This window comes from Molothrus ater, chromosome 3, assembly GCF_012460135.2.
Source record: "Molothrus ater isolate BHLD 08-10-18 breed brown headed cowbird chromosome 3, BPBGC_Mater_1.1, whole genome shotgun sequence".
Taxonomy (NCBI): Eukaryota; Metazoa; Chordata; class Aves; order Passeriformes; family Icteridae; genus Molothrus; species Molothrus ater.
Genome location: NC_050480.2, coordinates 87577784 through 87602517, shown reverse-complemented (window position 1 = coordinate 87602517; position 24734 = coordinate 87577784). Strand labels below are relative to the sequence as shown.

At 38.6% G+C, this 24734-nt stretch overlaps 1 protein-coding gene across 1 annotated transcript in view; it reads right to left on the bottom strand.

Annotated features, from left to right (window-relative positions):
- MLIP (muscular LMNA interacting protein) overlaps positions 1–24178 on the bottom strand; it is a 104338-nt gene extending 80160 nt beyond the window's left edge. The window contains 1 exon segment of the mRNA XM_036381258.2: positions 24057–24178. Within this exon segment, the coding sequence (XP_036237151.2) occupies positions 24057–24119 (63 nt within the window). The 5' untranslated portion in view covers positions 24120–24178.
- Positions 24179–24734: the final 556 nt, after the last annotated feature.

Here is a 24734-nt window from a genome sequence, read left to right as displayed (position 1 = left end):
CAGATTTTCACTCTTAGATTTTCATTGATTTCAGTGAAGAAATGTCACCAAATTTTTTCCAGAGTACTTTAATGAAAATGCTTATGTGAGGTCAGATGTGCTGCTCTTACTTTCTCTAAAGAGAAAAGAAAGCACAGGGTGGACTTGGGTTATATTCTGTCATGGAAACCTCATCTAATCCTGCACTAGATCCTCCCAAAACATGAGACAGAAGACCATAGCATTAACAAGGCTAGATATTATTACTGTGTTCAATTCAGAACTAAATGTAAAATATACATTATATCTTACTCCTTATATGAGCCTCCAGAATAACAATCGTTTTTTGTTATTATTCTTTTTGGCTTAAATATCCATCTCATTAAGCAAGACACATGACAGGGAGTAAAATATTTGAAGGATCACTTACAAAAATGCTAACAATATCATTACTTCACAAATTTTATGCTTTAAAGGGTTTAAATGATGTCAACTTGGAAGATATTTCCTGGTTTCTGTCCAAGTTTAGCAGCAGTATATCTTGTATGACTGAAAGTGCACCATAAATATTATAGATGGTCAGAAGTCATGTATTAGTTAGTCAGATTTTTCAAAGGCTCCCAAACAACTAAAAAAACCTTATTGTTTATAGGAATAAATTACATCAGTGATCTTTGTAGTAAGCACCATCTGAGACAGAAGGTTTTACATTTACAGTGATTAGCATGAGGTTAATCTCCATCAGTCAACTGCAACTGTGATAAAATACACTAGAGCCCTTGAGCTTATGGTGTGCAAATCTACAAAAGCAATTACATTTCTTTGCCTGTTATGGAAATGAAGTTTTTTGATGACAGCCAGCCAAGTTCATTTCTAGTGATAGAGAAAACCAATATAAATGCAATAGTCTCAGGATCTGTCTGTTATCTCCAAAGAGAATCCATTGCATGCTTCAATGTACATAAATGTGTATAAATATCACTGCACCTTGTCAAACCCTAATTCTCTAAAGGCATTCCCAAAAACATACTTGATCCGTGCAGTAAGTACTGCAATGAAAGACAATTTTAAATTAAACCAGATGGCCTTAAAATTGACAAGGACATGACACTGAGGAAAGGAAAGCTAATGAGCCCATATTCTTTAATACAGTCCCCACAACTTGTAGGCAAATGCTAAACTATACCTCGAATGTGACAAAGTAGCAAATAGCTTTCTAACCACAAAATCACCATGATATTTGTTTCTTTGGGGTAGAGAATCTCTTAAGAAAAACAAAGCTTGGTTCATTAACACAGGTCTTGGTTTAACCAAAGATCACCTAGTGTTCAGCTTCACACTTCCTCTCATCTATACTATCTGTTGATGCATAATTCCATACAAAGCACTACATACCATATTGCACCATTCCTGTAGAATACTCTGCTGCAGAGCAGCACTCCAACATCATAGAAACCATTGCAGGTCTCTTCTTTTTCTTTAAAGCTGTCTAGATATGTTGGTAATAGTAAGCAAAACAGAAAAAAAATCTGACACTGCTGTGCCTATGAGAAAGCTTTACAATAATGATGGAACAAAGTTTATATAGAGCTAAAATTGTGCAGTAGTAAAGAATGAATCCTGCAGCTTCAGGAAATCATAAAAAATCTGAAGTATCTGTGGAGGAATTCATTAAAGAGGTAAAACTCATCTGAAGGTGTATTAAGGGACTGTGGGGTTCTTCTTCAGCTGATGTGAAGTGCCAGCATTCCTTGTATCTCTCCGTGGCTTCACTGGTCCACATCTCAGTGCCAGTGGGGGAAAAAAATCAGAGCAGGAAGATATATTCAGCTGGGGATCAGGAAACATTTTCCAGTGCCATCTAGGACTCTGAAACAACCCCCCAGGACAGTAATACAAATTCTGGGCCAAACTTCAGCAATCAGGCTTTTAGTAGCACAGGAAAACAGGCAAGTCTCAAGAAGTATTTCCCAGATAAAATATTATCTAATATTATCATGAATCTATAGTAATGACTATAATTTATTTGTTACAATGTTTTCCATTAGCATAGAACCCATTTCTAAATACCTTCCTAAATATTATTTAGCATCAAATTCATATCCTCCATAAGCTATTTATAAGTTGTTTGATTTTATAAGTTGTTTCAATTTCAAATATTCTTTCTATTACACTAGGAAAAGGCTGGCAATACAGAGATGGAAACACTACCAAACAAGTGTGGGTGTGTAATACAGGCAGTTGGTTTTCCTTTGCAAACCAGTTTTCTGAATAAAGTCTGCCTGAAGAAACTTAAACCCATGTATTCCCCAACCACCAGGCAAGAGGCCATTCTTGCAACAGGTAATGCTCATTCCCTCTTCTATTACACTACTTTATATTCAGAAAATATTCAGTATTTATGATTGCTTGTTGGCCACCAATAATAAAGGGACATTATTAATAGAGTATGAGATTTGGGGGCTGGGATGCATCTTTAGGTTGGTTTAAAGAAATTATTTGAAGACTGGGTCTCCAGGATGTTGGAGGCACCCACATTCCCCTGCCCCACTCCAGCAGGATGCCTTTCAAAAGGGGACAATTATTATTCTTTTCCCTTTCCCTTTGTATTTAACAGAAATGATCTCTCTTCTGTGAGGGGCTCAGATCAAATTCATAGGATGAAAGGACTTATCAAAATAACTTCTGCTTTCTGCATTTGTGATAGAGATATGGTTACAGACCAGCACCAAAATACTCAGAATATACTGTAAAATGGAGCCACTGAAGCTGAAATGGATGTGCTTGGGAAATTTTCATATATGAAAACTTTGAAAGCCCATTACTTGAATGGAACTAAAAATTGCTTTTCCAGAATTTTGACTGAGATATTTGAATTATGTCTGAACCTTATTCTGGGTGGGAAAAGCTTTTCATCTCTGGTCCTGGAAAAGGAGACTTCTTCCTTTCTCTGCACTGTAGTAAGCTAGTTGGCAAATATGGTTAGTAAGAGCCATTTAATTTTTTTGTCTTCTGTCATCTCTAGCTCAAGAATTGTAGTATAAATCTGGAAAATAAATAGGAACAGAGCAGATTTGTTATAGACCAAATGGACTGAAAATAATCTACATGCCACAATATTGCACTGTCTCTTGGACTAATCTACATTATCTACAGAATATTGGAGTGCTCTGTCTCAGGGCTGATGTTTCCTTCTCTCTTAAGACTTACAGTAGCTTTAGAACAGCGGTCTTGGTGGTGGGAAGGGAGACAAAGCTTACGATGTCCTTCCAAGACACCCCTCTGGGGCTGTAAATGAAGCAAATGTGGCCATCTTTTTACAAATGCAGGGGAGGGGCCCACAACAAAGAGAAGGCAGCCAGCTCCATGGTCTCATGCATGTTTGGGGTCAAGTGCAGGTACAGAATCTTCTAAAGAGCCTGGAATAACTCCACGTCAAGTGTCAGTAAAACCTACTCTTTTTTTTTTTTTGGTAGTAAATTCTGATTAAAGCAGACTGAGGCTAACAGATTTATATATATACTTATTTCCACTTCATACTACTCAACTTCAGGCAATTCCTGTGCTAAGCCAGCTTGATTTGAAGAGGAGCAATCCAGTGAGCAATGTGACTGAGAAAAAGAGCAGCATCTCTTTTCCAGCTCTCCTCCAGCCCAGTTCCTTGTCTGAAAGTAATGTTCTTTGTCTCCTTAGTTCAACTGTACAGATTTTTGCTTTACTTTAGGCAATGTAGAATTTTCCCCTGGAGAATTAAGTTTTCTCTGGACAAAACAGCCTAAGAAAAAATAATTGTAAAAAAATACTGCGAAAGACTTCTGATTTCAGTCCAATAAGTGCAAGCACAAAAGAAATTAGGTTAATCTGACACCAGGGGCAATGAGTCAGAGTATCTGGTTCAGTCAGACAAGTTCTAGGTGGGTTTACCTGCTATGGGTACCATGGTCAGTACCTTTGATAAGTATCATGGATTTAATTTCTGTCTGTGTCACTACATGTCTATAGGTACAAATGTATCACTCCAATAATAATCCTCTCTCTTCCTACAAATGTCCTTCTTTATTTGTAGACAGAGTTTCCTTTGTAAAGTCACTCTTGTTTAAATGAGAAAACCTGTTTTGTCTGTAAAGATTTTATATTGCAAGGCATTTTTCCCTAGAACTGAATTTTTCTGCATTATGATTTTGTAACAGAAATATAAAGCTAGATGAGAACAATCAACTGGTTCATCTGTTGCTATAATTTCAGTTAATTCTTGCAAGAATTTTTGCAGAGTTCCTGCATAATTTTACTGCTTTAATTCATACTCAACAGAGTATTTACACTCTGAAATTAAGCAAAATTCAAGCAATGGAAGTGGGATATTTCCACATATTTCTGTCTTGCACTTTCATGACAAAGGCATAGAAAATTTCTTGGCAGTCTAAGTGAAGTTTTCATTGATTATTTGAGGGCAGATACACTGACTGCATCTGTGATGATCAGTGAATACACAGAAGTTAAATAATTTCCGTCTTCTTCTAACAAATGAATACTGGGTGAAAAGCATTTATTAAGTATATGTAAATCATCCCATTAGCAGATTTTTTCCCCTATATTTCTTAATTCTATTTTCCCAAAATACAAAGGGATTGCCAAGGAAAATACAGATAATTACATTTATCCAACAGCCATTTTTTTTTCTGTGGGTGTGATTGCCCTCTCCCAGGACATGTGATGTCCCTTCACAATTTTTTCTTTCCTGACTAGTAACTACTAAATCGGAGACTGTCCTGAATTTACAAACACAGCAGAGAGTAACCTTCCAGGACTATTCTGTTTGACAATTCAATGAAGGAATCTACAAGCCTTGTGGATCAATCCCACTGCAGTGGTGATGTCTAAATGGCAACATTCCCTAAGAGGAAAGAGTTGTGGTTATTACAACTTGGAAACTGCTGTACTTAATTTCACATAAGTAGCAGTACAAATTGAATGCTCGTCTGACCATTTGATCCTTTATTGTTCAAGACAGAAACACAAGCAGAGCCCTGCCCAATGTACCAGAAAGAACATATAGGGTGTAGTAGGATATTAAAAGAGGTTGTAGGAAAAAATAGCTTCAGAAAACATGAAGAAAAAAGAGTGTGTAAGATAATAAATGCCTGACATACTTAACATGCTGAAAATATTTTTCCAGACTGGAATCCCTTCTGCTATCAATCAAAAACAGTGGTTCTTAATATAGCCTAACACTTTCCATAGGAGTAGGAATGCCAATGGCTGTTTCTTGGGACTGTGCCCGGATTTCAGTCTACATTTTCCCTGTATTTTCACTTGTGTATGTCTTGAAATTCACATCTAAAGTTTTGGTGTGCCTGCTGATACCTCTGTTCCACATCAAATATAACTCTGAGCAATTAAATTGAATTAAATGAATTGACAGGAAAAAAAATAGTATTGCAATAATATGAAAAGCCAAAGTTTCTGCAAACTTAAAGGGACATTTCCTATACAGACAGTTAAGGAAACATAGATTAGACTTAGAGTAAAGACAGGCATCTAAACTACATCAGAGAATAATGCCCAAGAAGTCCCTACTTCCTTCTCCTGTCTGCAACAGGAGCCTGGACAAGCTCTTCAGATGTAAATGCAGTTGTCTAAATTCAGGAGAGATGAATCACAGCCTATTGATTAGCCCTTTTAGCTAAAATAAGAATTTCTAAATTACTGATTTTAGGGAATGAAAATCAGGTAATTGAAGCAAGGTCAGACACTGAATTAGCAGGAGAAAAAGGACTCTAACCTGGGATCTACCCACTCTCTCCTCTTCAATTATTTCTGAAGACTAGCAAGTAAAATATTGAAATCTTCGAAATCTTCTGTAGGTCTCAAACACTTAGAGCCTGCCTTCCACATCAAAGTTAATAGCATAGGTCTTGAATAAAATTTAAACAGTACTCTGATACTTTCTTTACAATATCTGCATTGAAATATCATGCTGGCACCTAAAATTGTAGTGGGAATGAATGCTGGAATGCCAGAACTATCAAGAAATAGGTCCAAAGTTCTTTTTTGGGTTTTTTTTTTGAGGAAAGCTTAGTGCTAGAATGCCAGAAAGCACAACTAGGAACTAAATATCATTTGCTGTTAGTTACTGAAACTGCATAACCAGGGTAAGGCAAATGCTAGAGATTCTTGAAGCTTACTTAGATGGCTCAGTCTAGGGCTGTTTATTTCTTTGAATAAAGTTTTTCTCTCATATTTTCCTATTAAAAACCGGTTAAAATCAAAATACAGTTTCCAGTGACCTAGTGGAATCACACTCTATGGATTTGACATCAGAAGGGCAACATCAATTGCCAGGCAGCGTGTTTGTGCCAGTGTTCAGTGTAGCAGCAACAGATTCCTCAGCCATCAGGGAGATCAAATGTTTGGAACTGACTTAAGATGGCAAGCTCTCAATTAAAGGCACACTACCAAGGCACCTGCAAGCTGAGGCTCACTATCTCCCAGGTGCAGAGACCAGCTCTCCTCTTCCCTTGGCCCTGGGATCATCTCTTATTCCTCAGCACACTGCACACCATGTGTTTGTGGTGATAACATTTACCTGCCACCTTGCTTTAGTTAAAGGAGCAAAGTGGTTTTTTCACCTTGCCTTGCTTTTTTTGTCTGTTTTCTTTTCCTCCCTTTTACTAGCTGCCAAACAGACACAAGATAGCATTAATCAAAATGTTCTGGGTGACCTTTGAAGAGACACTGTGCTGGGAGCCCTCTTCACAATCTAAATGAAGCACATCATCCAAGGAATGGGCTCTCTTGAGGTTACAAACAATTTCACCAAAAAAAAAAAATTGTGGGCATACCATGATGTCAGGCATTAAGGAAAAAAACCCTGCTAAAGAGTATTCATTGTATAAAATCTCCTCTGCTATTTCCTTCTGTACTCCAAAAGCATCTCAGCTAGTGCCAAAGGGTCTGGCTACCACTTGCCCAAAGAGTGTCTGAGGTAGGACAGCAAGTAAAATGCATTTTACCAGCTTATTATATATGGTGAATGATTCATAAAGCAGTTTTTTCTTCTTCCACAGTGAATGACATCCCCAAAAGCAATATTCATCTGACCAAATGCAGAGGTGTCCAGAACAGAAGTCTACATCTAAGCCATGTTGTCTCTACATACAAAAGAGAGAAATTGGCACTTCTGAGGTGCAGTCCATTATACTCAAAGGTAAATGTTTAATTTGGGTCAGATTAATCATAGTCTCTTTTTTTAGCTGATATTAAAAACATCCGATTTTCTTCTCACTCAGATGTACATTATAGACATCTCAAAGAGGGGATATGATTCCTGTCTAATCAACATTTGTTGGACCATTCATGCAAAAGATTCCCTGTAAATATGAGCTAGTGGGTACTTAGAACAAGACTATGACTACTATAATATTGTATAGAAAAACAGATCTGTATAAAGCTAAGTTTCTACTACAGTGTCATGGATTCTTGGGATAAGAACAAAATTGCCATGGGGCACCACATGAATTTATCATACAAACAAAAGTGTCAGCTCACATAACACATAATTATTATGAAACTTGCAGCATCAGGAAGTTCCAGATGCTAAAAAGGAAAACAGATCAAAACCCAAGAAAATACATCCACAGTGTACAGATCCACTTACTGACACTAAGCTCAGGGGGAACAGGAAGACACAGGAATATCTATCCTTTTCACTAGGCCTTTTTTATCATAAACATGAACCTCAAGGAACAGCTGAGGACAGGACTCTGAGCTAGATGGACTGGATCTCCAATTCAGTCATCCATTCCTGTTTTCTGACCTCATACTGCCAACACTGTTCTTCCAGCAGTGAGCCAAGCAAGGAGCATTATAGTCCTATCTCACTCATACCATTTTTTTCCAGGATTATCAAATGCAGGTTAAGCCTCAGTTTTACACCACAAAGCACCCAAACAAAAAATGCAAGCCATCACCTTATCTGCTTTCCCAATATTACTTCAAAACATTTGTGCTTTGTCCAATCCTCCATTCCTGACACATTATTTCAGTAGAGATATTTACTGGTGAGGAGAGTTAGTGTTGGAGCCAAACACCTACTTGATATTATCCATTCTGTCATCAACGTGAGTCACCAGCAGTGGTCTCATCTTCGATCCTTTCGAGCAAAGTTGAAAAATTGCTAAAAATAGCAGCAGAACTTGACTGCAGAGTGTTTTTCTGGGGAACTCAAATCTTAGCCTGTGACTAATGCTGCTAATTGAATTTTTACCTCCATCTTTTTTGGGGAGAACACAAACAGTAAGAGAAAAGGTTGCTTTTTGTAATGTTTCTTTTTACTGCATTGTCTCTTGTCCCTTATTTTTTATGACAGTGAAACACCAAACTATGGCTCAAAACCCTCTTCTTAAACCCTGTTTTCTGAAGAATCAGACACAGGGGGATTTCCCAATAATATTTTGGAACTCAGTAGTGAGCTATCATTGCAACACAAAATAAGCTCTGACATGTTTATGATAAAAAGTATTTTACATATGACATTCTTTTTCCTTCTATCCAAACATCTCATTTTCCTTCTACTTTTAAATTAGCCATCAGGCTAACTACTGTATTTCAGCAATCACTGCTGCTATGCATTACCAAATATGAACTCTTATGCCAGGCTGAAGGAGACACATATCCCTTATATTAAATACATCTCCCTCGTGACTGAAAGAATTATGTTAGGGAAAAAAAACTGTCATATTATGCTAATTCAATTTCTTCTGAGCACTTTCAAATCCACTCTACAGAAAAAAAATGAAAAATCCAAATAAACACAGGAATTTTTTTTTTTTTTTTGCACTAAGTAACTACCATTCCCTTCATCCCATTATGGTTCAGAGAAAAATTAATTACTGTTATTTTCCAGTACAATCAATGTACATCAGTTATTTCAAAACTGTGTAGAAATAGACATACACACACACACACACACACACACACTAGGACTATTAAATGCTGCTAAGACCAGGAAATAGATACAAGTGTTTTCAAGAAAATCCTTTAAAAAAAAAAAAGGTTTGTGTGTGTTTCAGGGGTTCCCCCCAAATTTTACCTATGTTTATTGCAGCCAAGCCTGTACAGAGAGCCCATAATAACAGGCAGGAACAGGGACTATATCAGGATGCAAGCCAGCTGTCTGAATAAACCTGCATTCTGTGGTGGTAAGCTTTAAAAAAATCTGTAGTGTCTGAGGCCTTGTTGCTGTTTTTTCAATCAAATCAAAATGGTATATAATCAAAGCTGGCTGCATTTGCAGAAAAGGAGCCACATGAAGCTGTGCACTGGCAATTAAGAGTACAAGTGCTTTTCCTAAAGGGACACACAGTCAGTGCTTACATTCATCTCAGCATTAGCAGCCAGACACACAGTGCTTACAACAATAATTTTCATGGAGTTATCAAATTTTTCAACTGCAAACTCCAGTCCCTATGGATAGTAAATCACGGAAGCAATCCAAACAAAATCAGTGGAGGCGTGCTGCTAATGAAGTGTGTGCACAGATCCACACAAAGTCGTAGCCCTAAGTATTTATCAGAGAGAAACAGGTGCCAACCAGATGCCAAAAAAATAAATAATATGTCAGAAATTAATAGCAGTCAGTCTGTTGCTCCTGCAAGTGACAGGAGACAACCAAAATGAAAATAAAGGAACCCAAATAGAATCTTGTAAGAGCCCACAAACAACAAGGGCAACGCACAATCTAATTTCTGTTATCTGATATTACTTCAGGCTTCCTAATGCTGAAAAAATACAAGGTTATCTGTAGACTCAAATAAAGAACCAACCATGGGACTGCAGAGCACTGCAAAGCTGTAAAAGGACAATTCTTGTTATCATGCCCAAAGCTCCTGCCAGGCTGGAGCACAGCCTGCGAGCTGCCTCACATGCCTGGAGTGCAGCGAGCAGGAGCGCCACAAACCCTGTAAACACTTCAGAAAATACAGGAGAACAAGAGGTCAACCAAAGAAGTGACACATTGCCTAGTGCTGTCGAGTGAGAAGACAACCATGTCACTGAAAGAGTAGCAGCAAAGGAGGATTGTCTGCAATGCTGGAGAGATATTAACCACAGAAATAATAATAGCAAAATAAATCAAGAAAAGAGCTGAAGCATTCTCACTTTAAGATATGATGCAAAGTATCACTCCCAGCTTTCTGAGTAGAAATATATCTCTTCTACTTATACAGCAGTTGCAGGATATAAAATCTTCTGTATACCTATTTACATCTATTTCTATAGATCAGCACAAAAACAATTGGTTAAGACTAAGTTACAAGTGCAGTCGAGTGCTTTATATGAAGTGCTGGAGTGAAAGGAGGGAAATCTTGTTAACAGTTCAGCAGGGCTCAGGTATGGAAATCAATGGCAAAACATGTTTGTACAGAAGGAAAAGAGGTTTTTTTTTTCCCAACTATCAGCATCAACCCACATTGGTGTGTGGAAAACTGTGCTGATGAAGCCAGCAAGAAAAATGCAACAAGGTTTTAGTATCCTTACTGAAATCTTTTATCCTGTAATATGTGAAATACATACAATATGTGAAAAAACACAACTAAATTTTTTCATGGAAGAGGCTTCTAAGTTTCTAGTGGGGAATTAACAGATGTTGGGAGAATCACTTTACGAATACAAAGGGTTGCTATAAACACATTAGCAGAGGGAGTTGCTGCTGTTGAGCCATAACTTAGAAGATGTTTACAGGTATTCTCCCAAGTAATCTGTGAATTCTACACAGTTATTTACCAAAAGTGTGAGGAAACTTAATAGTAGGTACAAATGATGGAATTATTACATTGATAAATAAAATAAAGCTAGTCACACATCAATTATTAAAAGATAAGCTTGCTGAAAATTCATCCAAACACATCCCCTATTTTTCATTCTCCATCACTATTCCCACATTTCTTGAACTTCTTTAATTCACACATATCTATTTAATTTTCACTCCCACCATCTTGTAGGCTTTTTTTACTTCATTTTTCAGAAGTAATTATCTTTCTTCCCTTTTCTTTCATTTCTCCCATTTCAGGGAGAATTACTTTTATTACTTTTTTTCCACCTTCTTTTAATAATTTTTAGGACTCCCTGCCTCTCCTGTCTTATTACCAGATTCCCTCTCAAGTCTTGTCTAATGTGTGTAGTATTACAACCATGTCTATGGTGTGCAGTACTAAAAAGGTTTGTGGTGCATGCCACATTTTGCCACAGCACCAGTGTGTGCAAAGAGCCCCCTAGATTCACCCCACTTCTTACTTCACCAGTACTTTTCCCTGCAGCACTGATTTTACTGACCTAAGCAGCAAAGAGTAAAATGCTTTTGTTAAGTCCCATTGCTTCAGGAAACAATGAAGTGCTGAAGCTCCCCACCAAAACCAATTTAGCAACTCAAAAGAGCACTTATGCTTCTCTCAGATTCAACTTTTCAACCCGTACTCCTCCTCCATTCAGTGCTCATCCCTCTATCCACACCTGTAAACTCACATGTGCCTAAATATGGGGATAAAGCATCCTTAGGTACCCAGGCTACCACTGCTGCTTATCCAGAGCTGTCACTGCCTTGGCTCAGCTCAACATCCACCTGGATGCTCATCTCACACCCAAATCCAGACTGGGGTTTATTACTCAGGTGCCACAGACCACATCTCCTGACAGGCAGCAGCAGTGCTCAGGAGAATCCACATTACAAAAGCCAGCACCAGAGGGGTTCCTGACAGGGGAGTGTTGCTGCTCAGCTGGAGGAGGACAGGCAGGGATGACACACCACAATAACAGCCAAAAATGTGAAATTAGGAGGTGATAACATAATAAAAAACATTTGAAAAGTAACTGGTTGGTGCAAATAAACTTCACTGAGATATAATTCATTGACCTGTGTCTATTTTAAAAGTGAAAAAATGTCTTTCAATTTCTTGTGTGGGTTAACAGTCCCAAACAGCTTGAGTATTTGCCATTCCACATAATACCTAGCCAGTCACTTCAGTGGAATTCTAAATAACTGATTTCAGCACACAGCTAATAGACATAAATGTACTTTCTGATTATTTTTCTGTCAGATATGTTCGTTCCTCTGAAATGAAAGTAACAGCACAGAAAACATTTTAAACTAATTATATCATTATGGTTTTAAAACTTCATTAAAACTGCTTTAAAACATGCCTCATTTTCTAGCACAAAAATATTTTAAATTATGGAAATAACTTTCTGTTCATGAAATCTACATATTTTTAATTACACACATTAAATTAGAGAACTATTTGTTGAATTCAAGAATATAACAGTTTGAGATGTTTATTTATGCATCAGATGGGAAGAAATAAGTTGGTCGTAGTCTTCTGAAGATTGCTTCAAGATCACTTGAATTCGTGCCTTTTCTACATATTGAATAGCAGCTTAAAGCAAACATCTTAACTAGAAAGACATTTACAAAGAACTCATATGAAGAATTTAGTATATAAGGGTTCTGCAGATAAGTAGTCATTGGCAACTCCTAACCTTGAGCTAAAAGGCCCTGATGTAGATGATTCATGGGTGAAATTGCAACATACATCATAGAAAATCACAATATTAGTAATGCTAATGATGATGCAAATATCATTAATATTTATGCAATGATTTCAATTCTCCACTGGTTTCCAAAACAATCATTTGGAATTCAAATATTATCTGATTCCTTTTATGTTCACTAAGTCGCAGTACTAAAATCCCTCTCACAATTTCCTCCACTTCCCAGATAAAAAAAAAAAGAATATTTGGCTGGGATACTTCCCAGAATGGCCTGATTCTCTCAGAGCAGGCACAGTCACACTCTGAACAAGTTCTGGTCTTTTCTTTTGAGAGGAAAAGCTGGTGCACTGAACTCAGAAACACCCAGTAATGCTAAAAATACCTTTGCATTCTGCTTCAAAAGTGAAAGCTGGTTTTACAAAACAGCTTATCAACTCCCTTCACACTTTATGCTGCAAATTCTGTCCCACACCTGCAAATACAAAAACATTGCTCTTCATTGTTTGGCATTTGTTCTACTGCAGGGCAGTGTTTCAGACATGCTACAGATCATCATCACTTTACATAAAATGCAGTCTATTTGCAAGACATAGACATGTAAGTAACAACAGATTTACTTGAAAGTCATCATCTGCTCACTCACACATTGATTGAAAGTGGCTATCTGGTTTTATATAAACAAATTTATTTTATATATAATATATTTTATCTCCATGACTAGCCCTCTAAATTATTTACATGTGATGAAAATTTGATAAATTCTTGGACTACACATGTAAGCTGCTGGATATCATTTAGAATTGTACCCTCTCACTGACATCAAAAAGAGGGTAGCTACAATATAAGACAATCACAAAGGAAGACAAACAACTATCAAACCAAATCACTGCCACCCTGAGACAGCTCAGTGAGATAACTACTGTAACTATTTATGTTTTATACAAAAGCCATTCTTTCAAATAGAATTCTATTCTTGGACCAAATTGTTCTTGCTTAAGAAATCTGAAAGAGGGGCAACTATCTCCTGCATTAATGAAGGAACATCTAAACCTGTAAGATCTTGCATGAGAAATAGTAATCAAATAGAACAAAAGAACATTAGTTAGAAAATTCTAATATACCATTTCATAGACAAATAATGTTTTACAGGAAATCTACTATACACAGTAAATATAACAGTATATAAGCACTTATGTTCTTAACAGAGTTTCCTATCAAGAAACTCCAACATAGGAACACCAAAGAGATTCCTTCAGAATACTGGGGTCAACATTTCAAATAAGATCTGAATTTTGAGGAATCTGTAATATTGCTACACCAGAGGATATTCTGAAAATCAGCATGTGTCAAAGCATATCCTACTTCTGCAAAGCCCAATCTCAATCTCACACCCCTCCCAAGACATACACTGCCCAGAGCATCATGAAAATTATTTCCATACTTTTACCTGACACTCACATCTGCAGTACTTGAGCACTTCATAGAGGCAGTGCTCCTGGAAGTCATGCAGTCTGACCATTAACACTTCTTAAAAATTAATAATATCAACAATTTAGCTGATTTTAAGAAAAGAAACTGGTTTAACTCGTTCCTAGTAATTTGGAGAGTGTTACCCACACACTTGCTGCCAGGGGATAATTTCTGAGAGCACTTTGCAGTATGCAGAACCATTTTCTGGACACATCCCTGTGATTGTCATTATGTGGAAGGGTGAAAATTACAGCTTTCCCTTTCTTTGGACATCTCAACCATTTGACTTAGATTTTCTACATATGTCAAGAAGCACATTCTGAAAAAGTCAAAAAAATATTCAATTGGAAACAGAAGGATGAAATATTAGGTTTTATTTTACCACATTTTACTTACAATACCACTGAGGGTAACTACTCTCTTTCAGATCCCATTGTATCCTGATGTAGCTGGTCATGGTGATTCCTAAGCAAAATCACCACTGGAGAACAAAGAAATAGCCTGTAATCCTGTTATTGACATTGTTTTTTATCATAACACTTATGAATAAAACAAAGCAAATAAAACAAAGTGAAAATTCAATTTGCCCTGATAATCCTATTTCCCAAACTTTAAAGTGCTCTGGAGCCTCTGAAAACCCCAGGCAATCCATCACACGATGCAGCACTGTTTCACCACAAGTCATTGGCAAGGCTGGAGGTGCACAGCCCTGACTTCTTCTTCTAAGACTTAGAAACTGGGAAGGAGCTGAAAACCATTACATGAATCATTTATCATTATAATCCTTCAGCACATACACTTTATTTCTCAGAAAAAGACACTGTAAACTAGAATATATTGTTATTAAGAATAAAATGAAATTAAAAAAGGAAATCTTTCTTGTTAGATTTGGCTACTTCTCTCAAAAAAAAAAAAAAAAAAAAAAAAAAAAAACAAAAAAAAACAAAAAAACCCAAGAAACTGACATTTTCTTTGGATTTTTTAAAATATGTAAATATCAGAGTCAATTCACCTAAAGACTGTTAATAAGATTGCTATAAGGAAAGCTGATGTATTTTTAACTGAGATCTGTTCCATCACATTAGTGAAAAAATGATCTATTACAGAACAGTAGAGAGTAGAGAGAAAGACAAATCATGCCCTTTCCTCTGCTGGAATTTCAAATACAGATACTGTGCATTTTGCTTTTGTTGTCTCAGACTGAAAGAACTGAGTTTTGGCTCAGGAGCTTTGCTAAGAATTACTCTTTGATTATCACTTAACTCAGTTGAGATTTTGGGTTTGATCTGGATGTATTTCAAAGTGTATTTACTAAAAAAGTCTATTAAACTATTTAATTCTTGCTTGAGGCTGAAAAATCGAATGATGTTTTTCAAACATTCTTTTTATCATCACCAACAGGTGTATTTTCAAGGAGTAAAATGGTGATAAATTTACTGTCAGTAACATTTTATGAGATGCATGGAGTTTCTATAAAAACAATTTTAAATCTATTCAACAGGGGAACAATTTTTGATGGCTCTTCCCTGAATCTTCAGTTTTAAATGTTTAAAGCAAATCCTGTAGGTTCATTTCACATCATTTAAAAACATAACATTTATAAAACACTATAATTTTCCCATGTTTGGTTTCCAAATGTTCTTCAAGAACAAGAAACATGATACAGCAAAGAGAGAATGGCAATGATTCACTTTTTGTCTCATAGAGAAAAATGTTAAATTGCTTTAGGGATTTCTGTCAGTTCTGGCGTATGAATACGTTCTTTTGTGTACAATTCAAGATAGAAAAAGTTTCAACCAGTTACTTTCTACTTTTGAGAACCCTGAACAAATTAAAAGTGGTTGAGCAAAATTAATTTTTCACCAACATTTAGCAAATTTGCTTTTGTTCCTTTTCCTCAAGAATGGATCTTTGTTACCAGAAAGGTACTAATATAGCAAAATTTCCATCGGAAATTATTTTGCAATATGTACTACAGATCACCATCCATTCTATCCAAAAAGGTAACAGTTAACTTTAAAAAATGAAGTATTAAATGGAGAAAGGTTTCCTTCATCAATCTAGCATCTGCAGGACCTTCATGTTCAATCAAGAGTTGAAGCTCTGCTCCCTTGGCACAGAGAACTTCGGGGTTAGGGTAGGGCTTCCCTCTAAAGGAGCAGCAACAGGAAGGAAAGGTTTAGGGTGGTCCTAGAAACTAAGGACCAGCAGGCATTGCTCCATTTTCCATCCTGTCAGGAAATGGCAGGGACTCACCAGTGCCTCGTCATCTGTCTGGGGCACAAACTCATTCCACACATAGCTTGTGTTTCTTCAGCCTGCCTTTGCTAACCTCAGTGCAGCAGACCACATGCTTAAAAAGTGAAATACAGGCTATGCTACTCCAGCTTCTCCTCATCCAGTGGAATCTTCCTCTCAAGGAGAGATGAAATAAGCAACCATCACTTGAGGGAGGCTTGATGCCTCACTTAATGTGACTGGAGAAGCAGGCCATACTGAGGTAGGGAAGCACTTTTCTGGATAAACATCCTTGTTCTGGTTTCTGGAGATAAGCAAACACGGCACAGCACAAGTGCTGGGATGAGGTCTAGAAGCAGGAATGGGCTGCCATCAAAAGGCCAACCCAGCAGAGGGGGAGCAAGACCACCAAAGACCCCCAATGTCCTCCAACCTGTTTCCAGAAGGATCTAGAAGAATTAACTGCATATGGCAACTCATTTGAACAGAAAGTGAGACACTTAGCTCCAGAACAGGCAAAAAGTACCAATAAAAACATAACCCCACAAAACCTAGGCACACATGTGATCCAGGACCCCGGGCACCCCATCAGCAGGATTGATGCTAGAGTCAGGACTGGTGATCTTTCTTTCTTCTTTCTCCCTCTCTTTATTCTCTCCCTCCTCTTTCACCCTACTCCTTACTCAAAATCCACTGCAGTGTGTTTATATCATAAGGGACTAACACTCCAGTTGCCCTGCCATGTGTATAATTTACTAATAAAACTTTGCAAATTTTTGCAGCCCCTCTGACTTTTGTCGTTCCTTTTTGACCACAGGCACCTGTGAATCCTGGGTGCCCCCTCCCCTTGAGGAGCAATGTGGGACACCACATGCATGTTGCCCTCCAAGCCCAGCTTCATTAACATCTGCCTTCTTTATCCCTTTCATTAACCACTCCTCTCTCTTTATTCTGTACATTGTCAAGTAGTTTTTCCTGGTTTCAGCTGGGATACAGGTCTTAGTAACCCACTGATGTTTCAGTTTTTCCTAACTAGTGTTTACTCTAAATCAAGAACTTTTCAGTTTCCCTTGCTTTGCCAGGGAGCAGGTACACGAGAGCTGACCATGATATGGCTCAAAGCTATGAGCCGTATCATGGAACACCATGCCCAGTACATGAACTGGGAGGAGCTGGTCAGGTACAGGCTGGGCATCGGTCAGCAGGTCATGAGCAATTGTATTGTGCATAAAAGCTTTGTTATCTTTTATTCCTCTCTATTTCTCTGTTTCATTATTGTCATTATAATTACCATTATTGTTGCATTTTGTTTCAATTACTAAACTTGTTAAACAGATAAAACTTATTAAACAGATAAAAACTGGTTTTATCTCAACCCACAGGTTTTACGGTTTTTTTATTCTCCTCCACAACGTGGGGTGGGAAAGGGGAAGGAGGGTGCAACTTAATTGGTTGTGGTGTGGTACTTAATTGCTGTCTGGGATTAAACCACAAAAATCTCTATTTTCAGGAATTCATACAAAAGCAAAAGATTTAATGTTGCCACTCTATTATTGAGTGCTTTCAGAATTCAAAGAACAGTGAATTGAAAACATTAGGCTTAAAATGTTGGAATAAGGATGCCTTCATGACAACCACAGTCTCATTGTGTATCCATACTAAATGTGTGAGGAGATTTGCAGATGGGAAAAGCTATAAGCATGTTTCATGACAAATGCCGTAGTGTAGTTCAAAATTAAATTAAAGAAGTGTTTGGAAGGGACCTCCAAAAATCATCCACTCCAGCATATGGATTCAACTTCAGACTACTGCCAAAGCAAGGCCATGATTTCATATGGTTAAGTCCTGAAAACTTCCCAGAGTGGATAGTCCAAAAATTCCCTGGTTGTTCCAGTGCTGCACTATACTTCTAATGAAGGAGCTTTTCCTAGAATTCATTCTGAATTTCAGTGTGAGCAGCAGCAGTGAACATCTTCACAAGTATCACCCATAACTCAGACATTCCTGAGGAATATCTTTAGAAAAAAATTGTTTTTTTCTAAATAACAGTCTCCATAGCCAAACTTATTTCTGGAAATGGTTTCTCACTCATTATAACTCTCAGGTTATACCTGAGTAACACTCAGAGAAGTCTCAAAAAAATACCACAGAAAAAAATTTAACTGATTTCTAGAGAGTTTCATGTCTAGAACTGTTTCCCAGAACTGCTTTAATTAATCAACATGGGCTGTCTCTCCATACTAACACTCTGAGGCATTTTCTATGAGGCATTTTCTTGATGCCTCACCCAAAATTCTATCACTTGAATTGCCCTGCATGACTTTGTGGCAGCAACTGATGCAACTGTTACAGGGGCACCGGGGTTCCTATCTTTCCTCACCCCAAACATTAAAATAGGCAATTGCTACTTGCTCATGAAAAGCCTCTTTTACCGCAACATTCAAGACCCTACAGGAATCTGCTGCACTCCTCTCCTGAACCCCTGTGTGATATTGTATGGTATTGTTTCACATAACCTCCAACCAAAAATGCACTGATGACACCTTCCCCAGATAGCTCTTTTCCCACTGATACAACCAAAGCCTGCCTCAAATGCTCCAGCAGTGCCTCTGTAAGACTGGCATCAGCCTAAAGAAAAGGCAGCTCCTGCCTCATGGCATTTATGCTCCCATGACAGGATTAGAAAGAAGGGCAGACCAAGATTCGGTGCTTCCCACTTTCTTTTGTCCTGTTTAATGTCACATCAACAGTGCTAAAAATATGCTGCTACATGCAGGCTCCAATTTATTCCCTCCTCCTCCTCCTTCTGGGTGATTGCTTGCTGAAGTAATCCATGCCTCCACACAGGCAGGAATGCAGCTCTAGGTATGCAAGAGGAAATGCTGCTCTGGCTAGAGCTCTGCCTTGGTCACTTTCCTACACCTGTACAGCAAGATGCAATTGCCACCATGTTGGGATCTTATTGCTGTAGCAACTGCAAAGCCTCAGTCCTGATCTACAAAGCTCTGGGTTATTTGAAAGTTGCCCTTCTGAAGCAACCCTCTTTTCCAGAGCTGCTGTAATTCAGGACAAAGTAGCACAAAATATCTTAAGTGTGTCAACTCACCCACCACATTTTCAGCTACACCACAAAATCTCCCAGAGGAGGTCACACACACCCTCCACAGCATGAACTAAAACCTTCCTCTTAGATAAAAAAGAATAAATTAAATATATACTCATATAAAGCCTTCTCTGCCTTTTCTGTTTATTTAATTTTGTGTCATGAAATGAGCATGGTACTCGAACTTCAGCACCGAATTATCAAACTACCCTTTGTTCCTCAGCCACAGAGATTTCTGCTGTGCCAAAGAAGATCCCATTGTCCAGGTGGGACAAACGCTTGCTCTTCCCTCAGCTCCTCCTTCCTCCTTGTGGCGACCCACAGAGCCTTAGCACACCTCTGGCCACAGCACACACCCGCCTGCTGCACACCCAGGGAGTGTGCCAGAGACTGCCCATGGAGGGGGCCCTGCTCCTGGAAAAGAAGCGACCCCAGCAGCCCAGGAGCAGTGCTGCCATCCCTGACCCCAGCAGCAGTGCTGCCATCCCTGACCCCAGCAGCCCAGGAGCAGTGCTGCCATCCCTGACCCCAGCAGCCCAGCAGCAGTGCTGCCATCCCTGACCCCCGCAGCAGTGCTGCCATCCCTGACCCCAGCAGCAGTGCTGCCATTCCTGACCCCAGCCCTCATGGCACTGGGGGTGACCTGGCAGAAGGGTTTTTTTCCATGGAGGCACGGCTGTACCCAGTGCTTCCTGCCCTGCCAATCCCACCAGCCTCCACCCAGCTCCCTTATCTGCTGCTTTTCAAACAACCCTTCCCATCTCATACTCGCTTCTCACCTGGTTTACATGGCCTTAAATCAACAACAAAACCTGCAAGCAGGACCTGCCATCACCTCATTAATCATCATCCTCATTCTGCCTGGGCTCCCTGAGGTGGCACACTTCAGGAAACAGGCTGCCTTCTTCAAGGAATCTCTACTTCCCACACTTGCCATGGAGAAGGCCTGATATTGACAGGACTTCTGATGTTGCTACCAGAGTAAGAAGATGAACCATTGCTTCACTTGGGCGGGCTTGATCCAAATTGCCCTGCTCTGTAAAGCTGTATCCACAGTTAGTGAAAAGCAAAGCTAATTCTCTGAATGAAGTCCTGCAACTCTATCATTCAAAACCTAGCCTTTTAAGGAGTGCATGGCATCCTTTCTGATTCACATATCCATTTGGTTGATCTATTTTCTCTATAGAACTGTTCTTTATTGCTACTCCATGTAAGAACAAAGTAAAGAAAAACCTTAAAATCCAAACTAAAGTACAAAGATTAAATGTTCCCCATTAAATATACCACTGTAAACATTATTTTAAATGCAATAGTTTATGTGCTGTTTTTCATGGGGAGAGAACAGGACAAAAAGGAAAGAGACAAGTGTGAAATATAATTAAAATAAATTCAAATAAGGCAATATGCATTAAGGGATGAGGACTTTAGAATGAAAACAGACTATTTTGAGGTGAGCCATTTTTTCAGTAGGGAAACTTTGGAATTGTTGGGTCCTTCTGAGCTATCAAAGCTCTGAAAAGGGCACGTATGCCCATCTACTTAGTCCAATCTATTTTATAGTGAGTCATTCTATTTTCCCTTCACAAAATGGGCCCTCCATTATCTTCCATTCTCACAGTCAGCTCTACACAAAGACTCTCTTCAGGATTCTGGCTGCCAAGTCTTCCTCCAGGAAGCAAGGACAAGAATTCTTTAACAATAAATTTCACAAATATTACATGAAATAGCCTGTGGTAGAGAATATTATAGTATTTATCTCATGCACAATAAGCAGTGAATGTAAAGGTACAATACCACTTCATAAAACTGTCTGTGATGCTGTCTTCTATGTTAGACTCTGAGCATGAACTGGTCTCTGATTGACTGACATGCTACAATCAGGATGACAGACTTTGTTCTTTTGAAAATAGCTAGAAAATATTTGTAACAAGGCATACAAACCCAAGATTGCTTTTACATATATAAATACATATAGGGCATAGAACTACAACATTACAGAAATAACAGATGTGGTGGGATAGCTCACATGGCTATAGTGCTGCAAGGGGACACAGGCTTTTCAGAAAGGCAGGGAAAAGAAGACAATCTCTGTGTGAAGCAACAGCTAAAACGTGGAGAACATTTGTACAGGCTGAACAACAGGGCTGGGTGAGTGCATGTGGGTCAGGATCAGAGGAGGAGGAGGTCAGTGGGACTGGGCTACAGACAGTACGGAAGGGGTGAGGAAGTGGAGAGTGCTCCTCACAACAACTCAAGGAAGTATCTGGACTGCACACCCTGTTTGTTTAGGTTTTTTCACATGAGACTTAAGCTTTTGTGACACCCACAGAGAACAAAGTGGCATGGCACAAGCAATGCAGACAATTTCTGCAGGGCATCAAGGACTGCTTCTTGATGCAGGCACAGGATGGGCCAAGCAGTGTCATACCCAGCTGGATCTGTTATTTACAAACAAAGAAGAAGTGGCTGTGGATGTTTACACTCAGTGGCAGGCTGGGCTGTAGTGACTGTGAAATAGTGAGGCCTAAGACCGTGTGGGGAACCGAGGAAGACAAGTACCAAAACACACACGCTGGCTTTAGGAAAACTGACTTCAGCCTATCCAGGAGATGGTAAGTGGGATACTGTAGAAGGAAGCTTGGAAACACAGGGAATTTGGGAAAGCTATCATGTCCTTGAAAGCAACCTCTTACACATGCAAGGCTATTCATGATTCAGGAATACAAGCAGACTTACCAGGACACCAGTGTGGCAAAACTGAGAATTTACAACTGAGGTGAAGTGCAAAAAGGCAGCACAGGAGGTGGAAGCAGAGCATGAAACAGTGTGTGTATTTGCTCTACTGAAGTTAAATATATGAACAGACATCCACAACAGCATGTACAAATAGTATCTGTACCACAGATTGACACTGCTCCAGTGCAGTCAATTGACCTGACTAGCATGTAACTAAGAGTAAAGGGCAGAATCAGTAAAAATCCTGGAGATGCAAAACTAGGGAAAAAATGTGGGGGCAAAGGGTAATCAACCTAGCAAACAGAAAGAAAGGCATTAAGACTAAACAGGCAGAGGCAGTTTGAGGTGGGATGTAGAGGAGGCTGGGGCTCAGCTGGAAGGGGTCAGGGAAGAAGGGGCTGGGACGAAAGCAGAGGCATTCCCCCACTGTCAACAGAGTGCTGTGAAACCCCCTGAGCCAAGGCAGCTCTATCCCCTCACTGAGCACCCACAGGAGCGTGACCTGCCACTGCTCAGGGACACTCTCAGCTCAACGTGTTGGGAGGATTTAGTTTGGAAATCACTGAACAGTGTGTGACCTGACATGGGCGTTAGCATGGCTCCCAGCAGCGGGGGCCCTGCTTGCTCCAGTTTGCTCTTCTTAAAATTAGTAAATGATGCACACAAAGAAGGTCAACAGCAGATCATTAGTGTTCCAAATGAAGCACTCTGCATTCTGGAAAAGCCTTACTTAAGGTTGGCTGCTCAATTCTTTGTGCATGAGGATATGGTCTGCAATTAGATAACCATACAGGCTGATTACATTGCTATGCATTTTCTCTTTGCATGAGCTAGAACAAAATGTCAAAGGTTTCCTCCAAAACGTTCCTTAAAGATCAAGTGGATTTTATACTTGTTTTTAATTTTGATGTTTTCCTTATGTTTTATATATCAACCACAAATTGAAAATTAGGTCACTGTCTAAAGAATTAATTCATTGATTAATGAGAAAATGAACAATTAAAACAATAAATAATATTCCCATTAGAATTTAAGCAATGAAGCTTTAGCAATGCTCTTTAAGATACTACTCTTTAGATAAATCGTGGTTTTTTAAAGAAAAGGTACTATAAGACCAGGTCATTACTTTCAGTTTTAGTGCTTTCCTTATTTCCTGCCTTATTTCTTTATTTCCTAATGCACTTGCCTTGGTGAAGTGGTATTGAAAACTGTTAACTAATACACAAGCTTGCCAAAACTAATTTAACTGAGGCTGGCAGAGGCCAACATTGTGATTAAACAGGAGTAAAAGTTGGCCCACTAAGAAACCAAATCAATGCAATACCACCATTTAAGTGCTAAAAAATTCAGTGCTAATTTGTTTCTTAGCAAGAGTGATGACCACTTTTCTTCACAGCTTTGCAAAGCCAAGAATAAACTACCCTTTTTGTGACATCAAGGAAAAAACTCATTAATGCAAGGCAAATTACAAATTGCATTGCAAGCCTCAGCTAATTAGGAATAAGCTGTGTTTTGACTGTTTTCACTTTCTCTTAATAATTTGTTTTGGTCACACCTTTTTTCAGTAAGCTTCAGATTCATTCCAGACACAAATAATTTCTTCTGCCATTTACCGATCTAAAGTTATGGAACATTATGTGCAAGGATATAGTCCCTTAAGAAAAATACAAGAAAATCAATGATATTAGCTATCAGTTTGGGTTATGATAATAAAGTTTAACCAGATTTCAGTTTTGGCATTTCACATGCACACAAAATGAATTCACAAATTTACATAATTTCTACAGAAATGCACTGTCATAATTAATTTAATATACATGAATGAAGTTTTAATCTTCAAGGTCAGTGGTTAAAGGAAGCCAGGAAATACTCCTATAAAGTACTATGGATCATTTATTTTCCTGCTTATTTTTTAAAATAAGCAGAAAAATAAATAATCCATAGTACTTAAAAAATTTAAAAATCAACATTTCTCAATATATCTTACCATTTGCTTTTCCTCTAAAGCTTCTCTTCCTGAGGCTTTGCTTTCATGTTTTCCTAACTCCATTTCCCAGAGGAATAAAAACCACCTAATATCCTGAGCAGAAGTGATTCAACCTGACTACATGTTAGATATCCCTGTACTTTTGGAGTCAGGACAGAAAAGTATCAGGAGCACCGTGGTGATTTCTGGTCAGCGTGTGTTTCCATTTATAGCCATCAAAAATCCACAAATAGAAGTGTGGAGAGGGGGCAGACAGCTGCCTCTGATAACAATAAACACTGGGTTGGTATCACAGCAGATTGTTCAGGATGGATTTTGGTTACCAGCCCCATTCACTCTCTCCTTTTTCCTCTCTATCCCAAAAGCTCATACCGAAAAAGTCCATGAAAATTAATAGTTATGTCTCAATAGCACTAATTTGAGTTCACAGAGATTATTAAGCAAGCAAAATAATGAATATAATTTACATGTGCTATGCCAAGACAAAAGCATACAGAAAAGCACTTTAAAACAGTGTTTCACCATAACTATTGATATTTCCCTGTTGAGTGTTTGGGACTGAGCTATCCCCACATTCCCTCAAGCAGAGAGTACTCTCCTATCCTAATATCAGAGTGACATCTTGCACTTTTGAAATGCTAAACTTCCATCAGGCACTGTGAAGAAGGGACCAGTGAA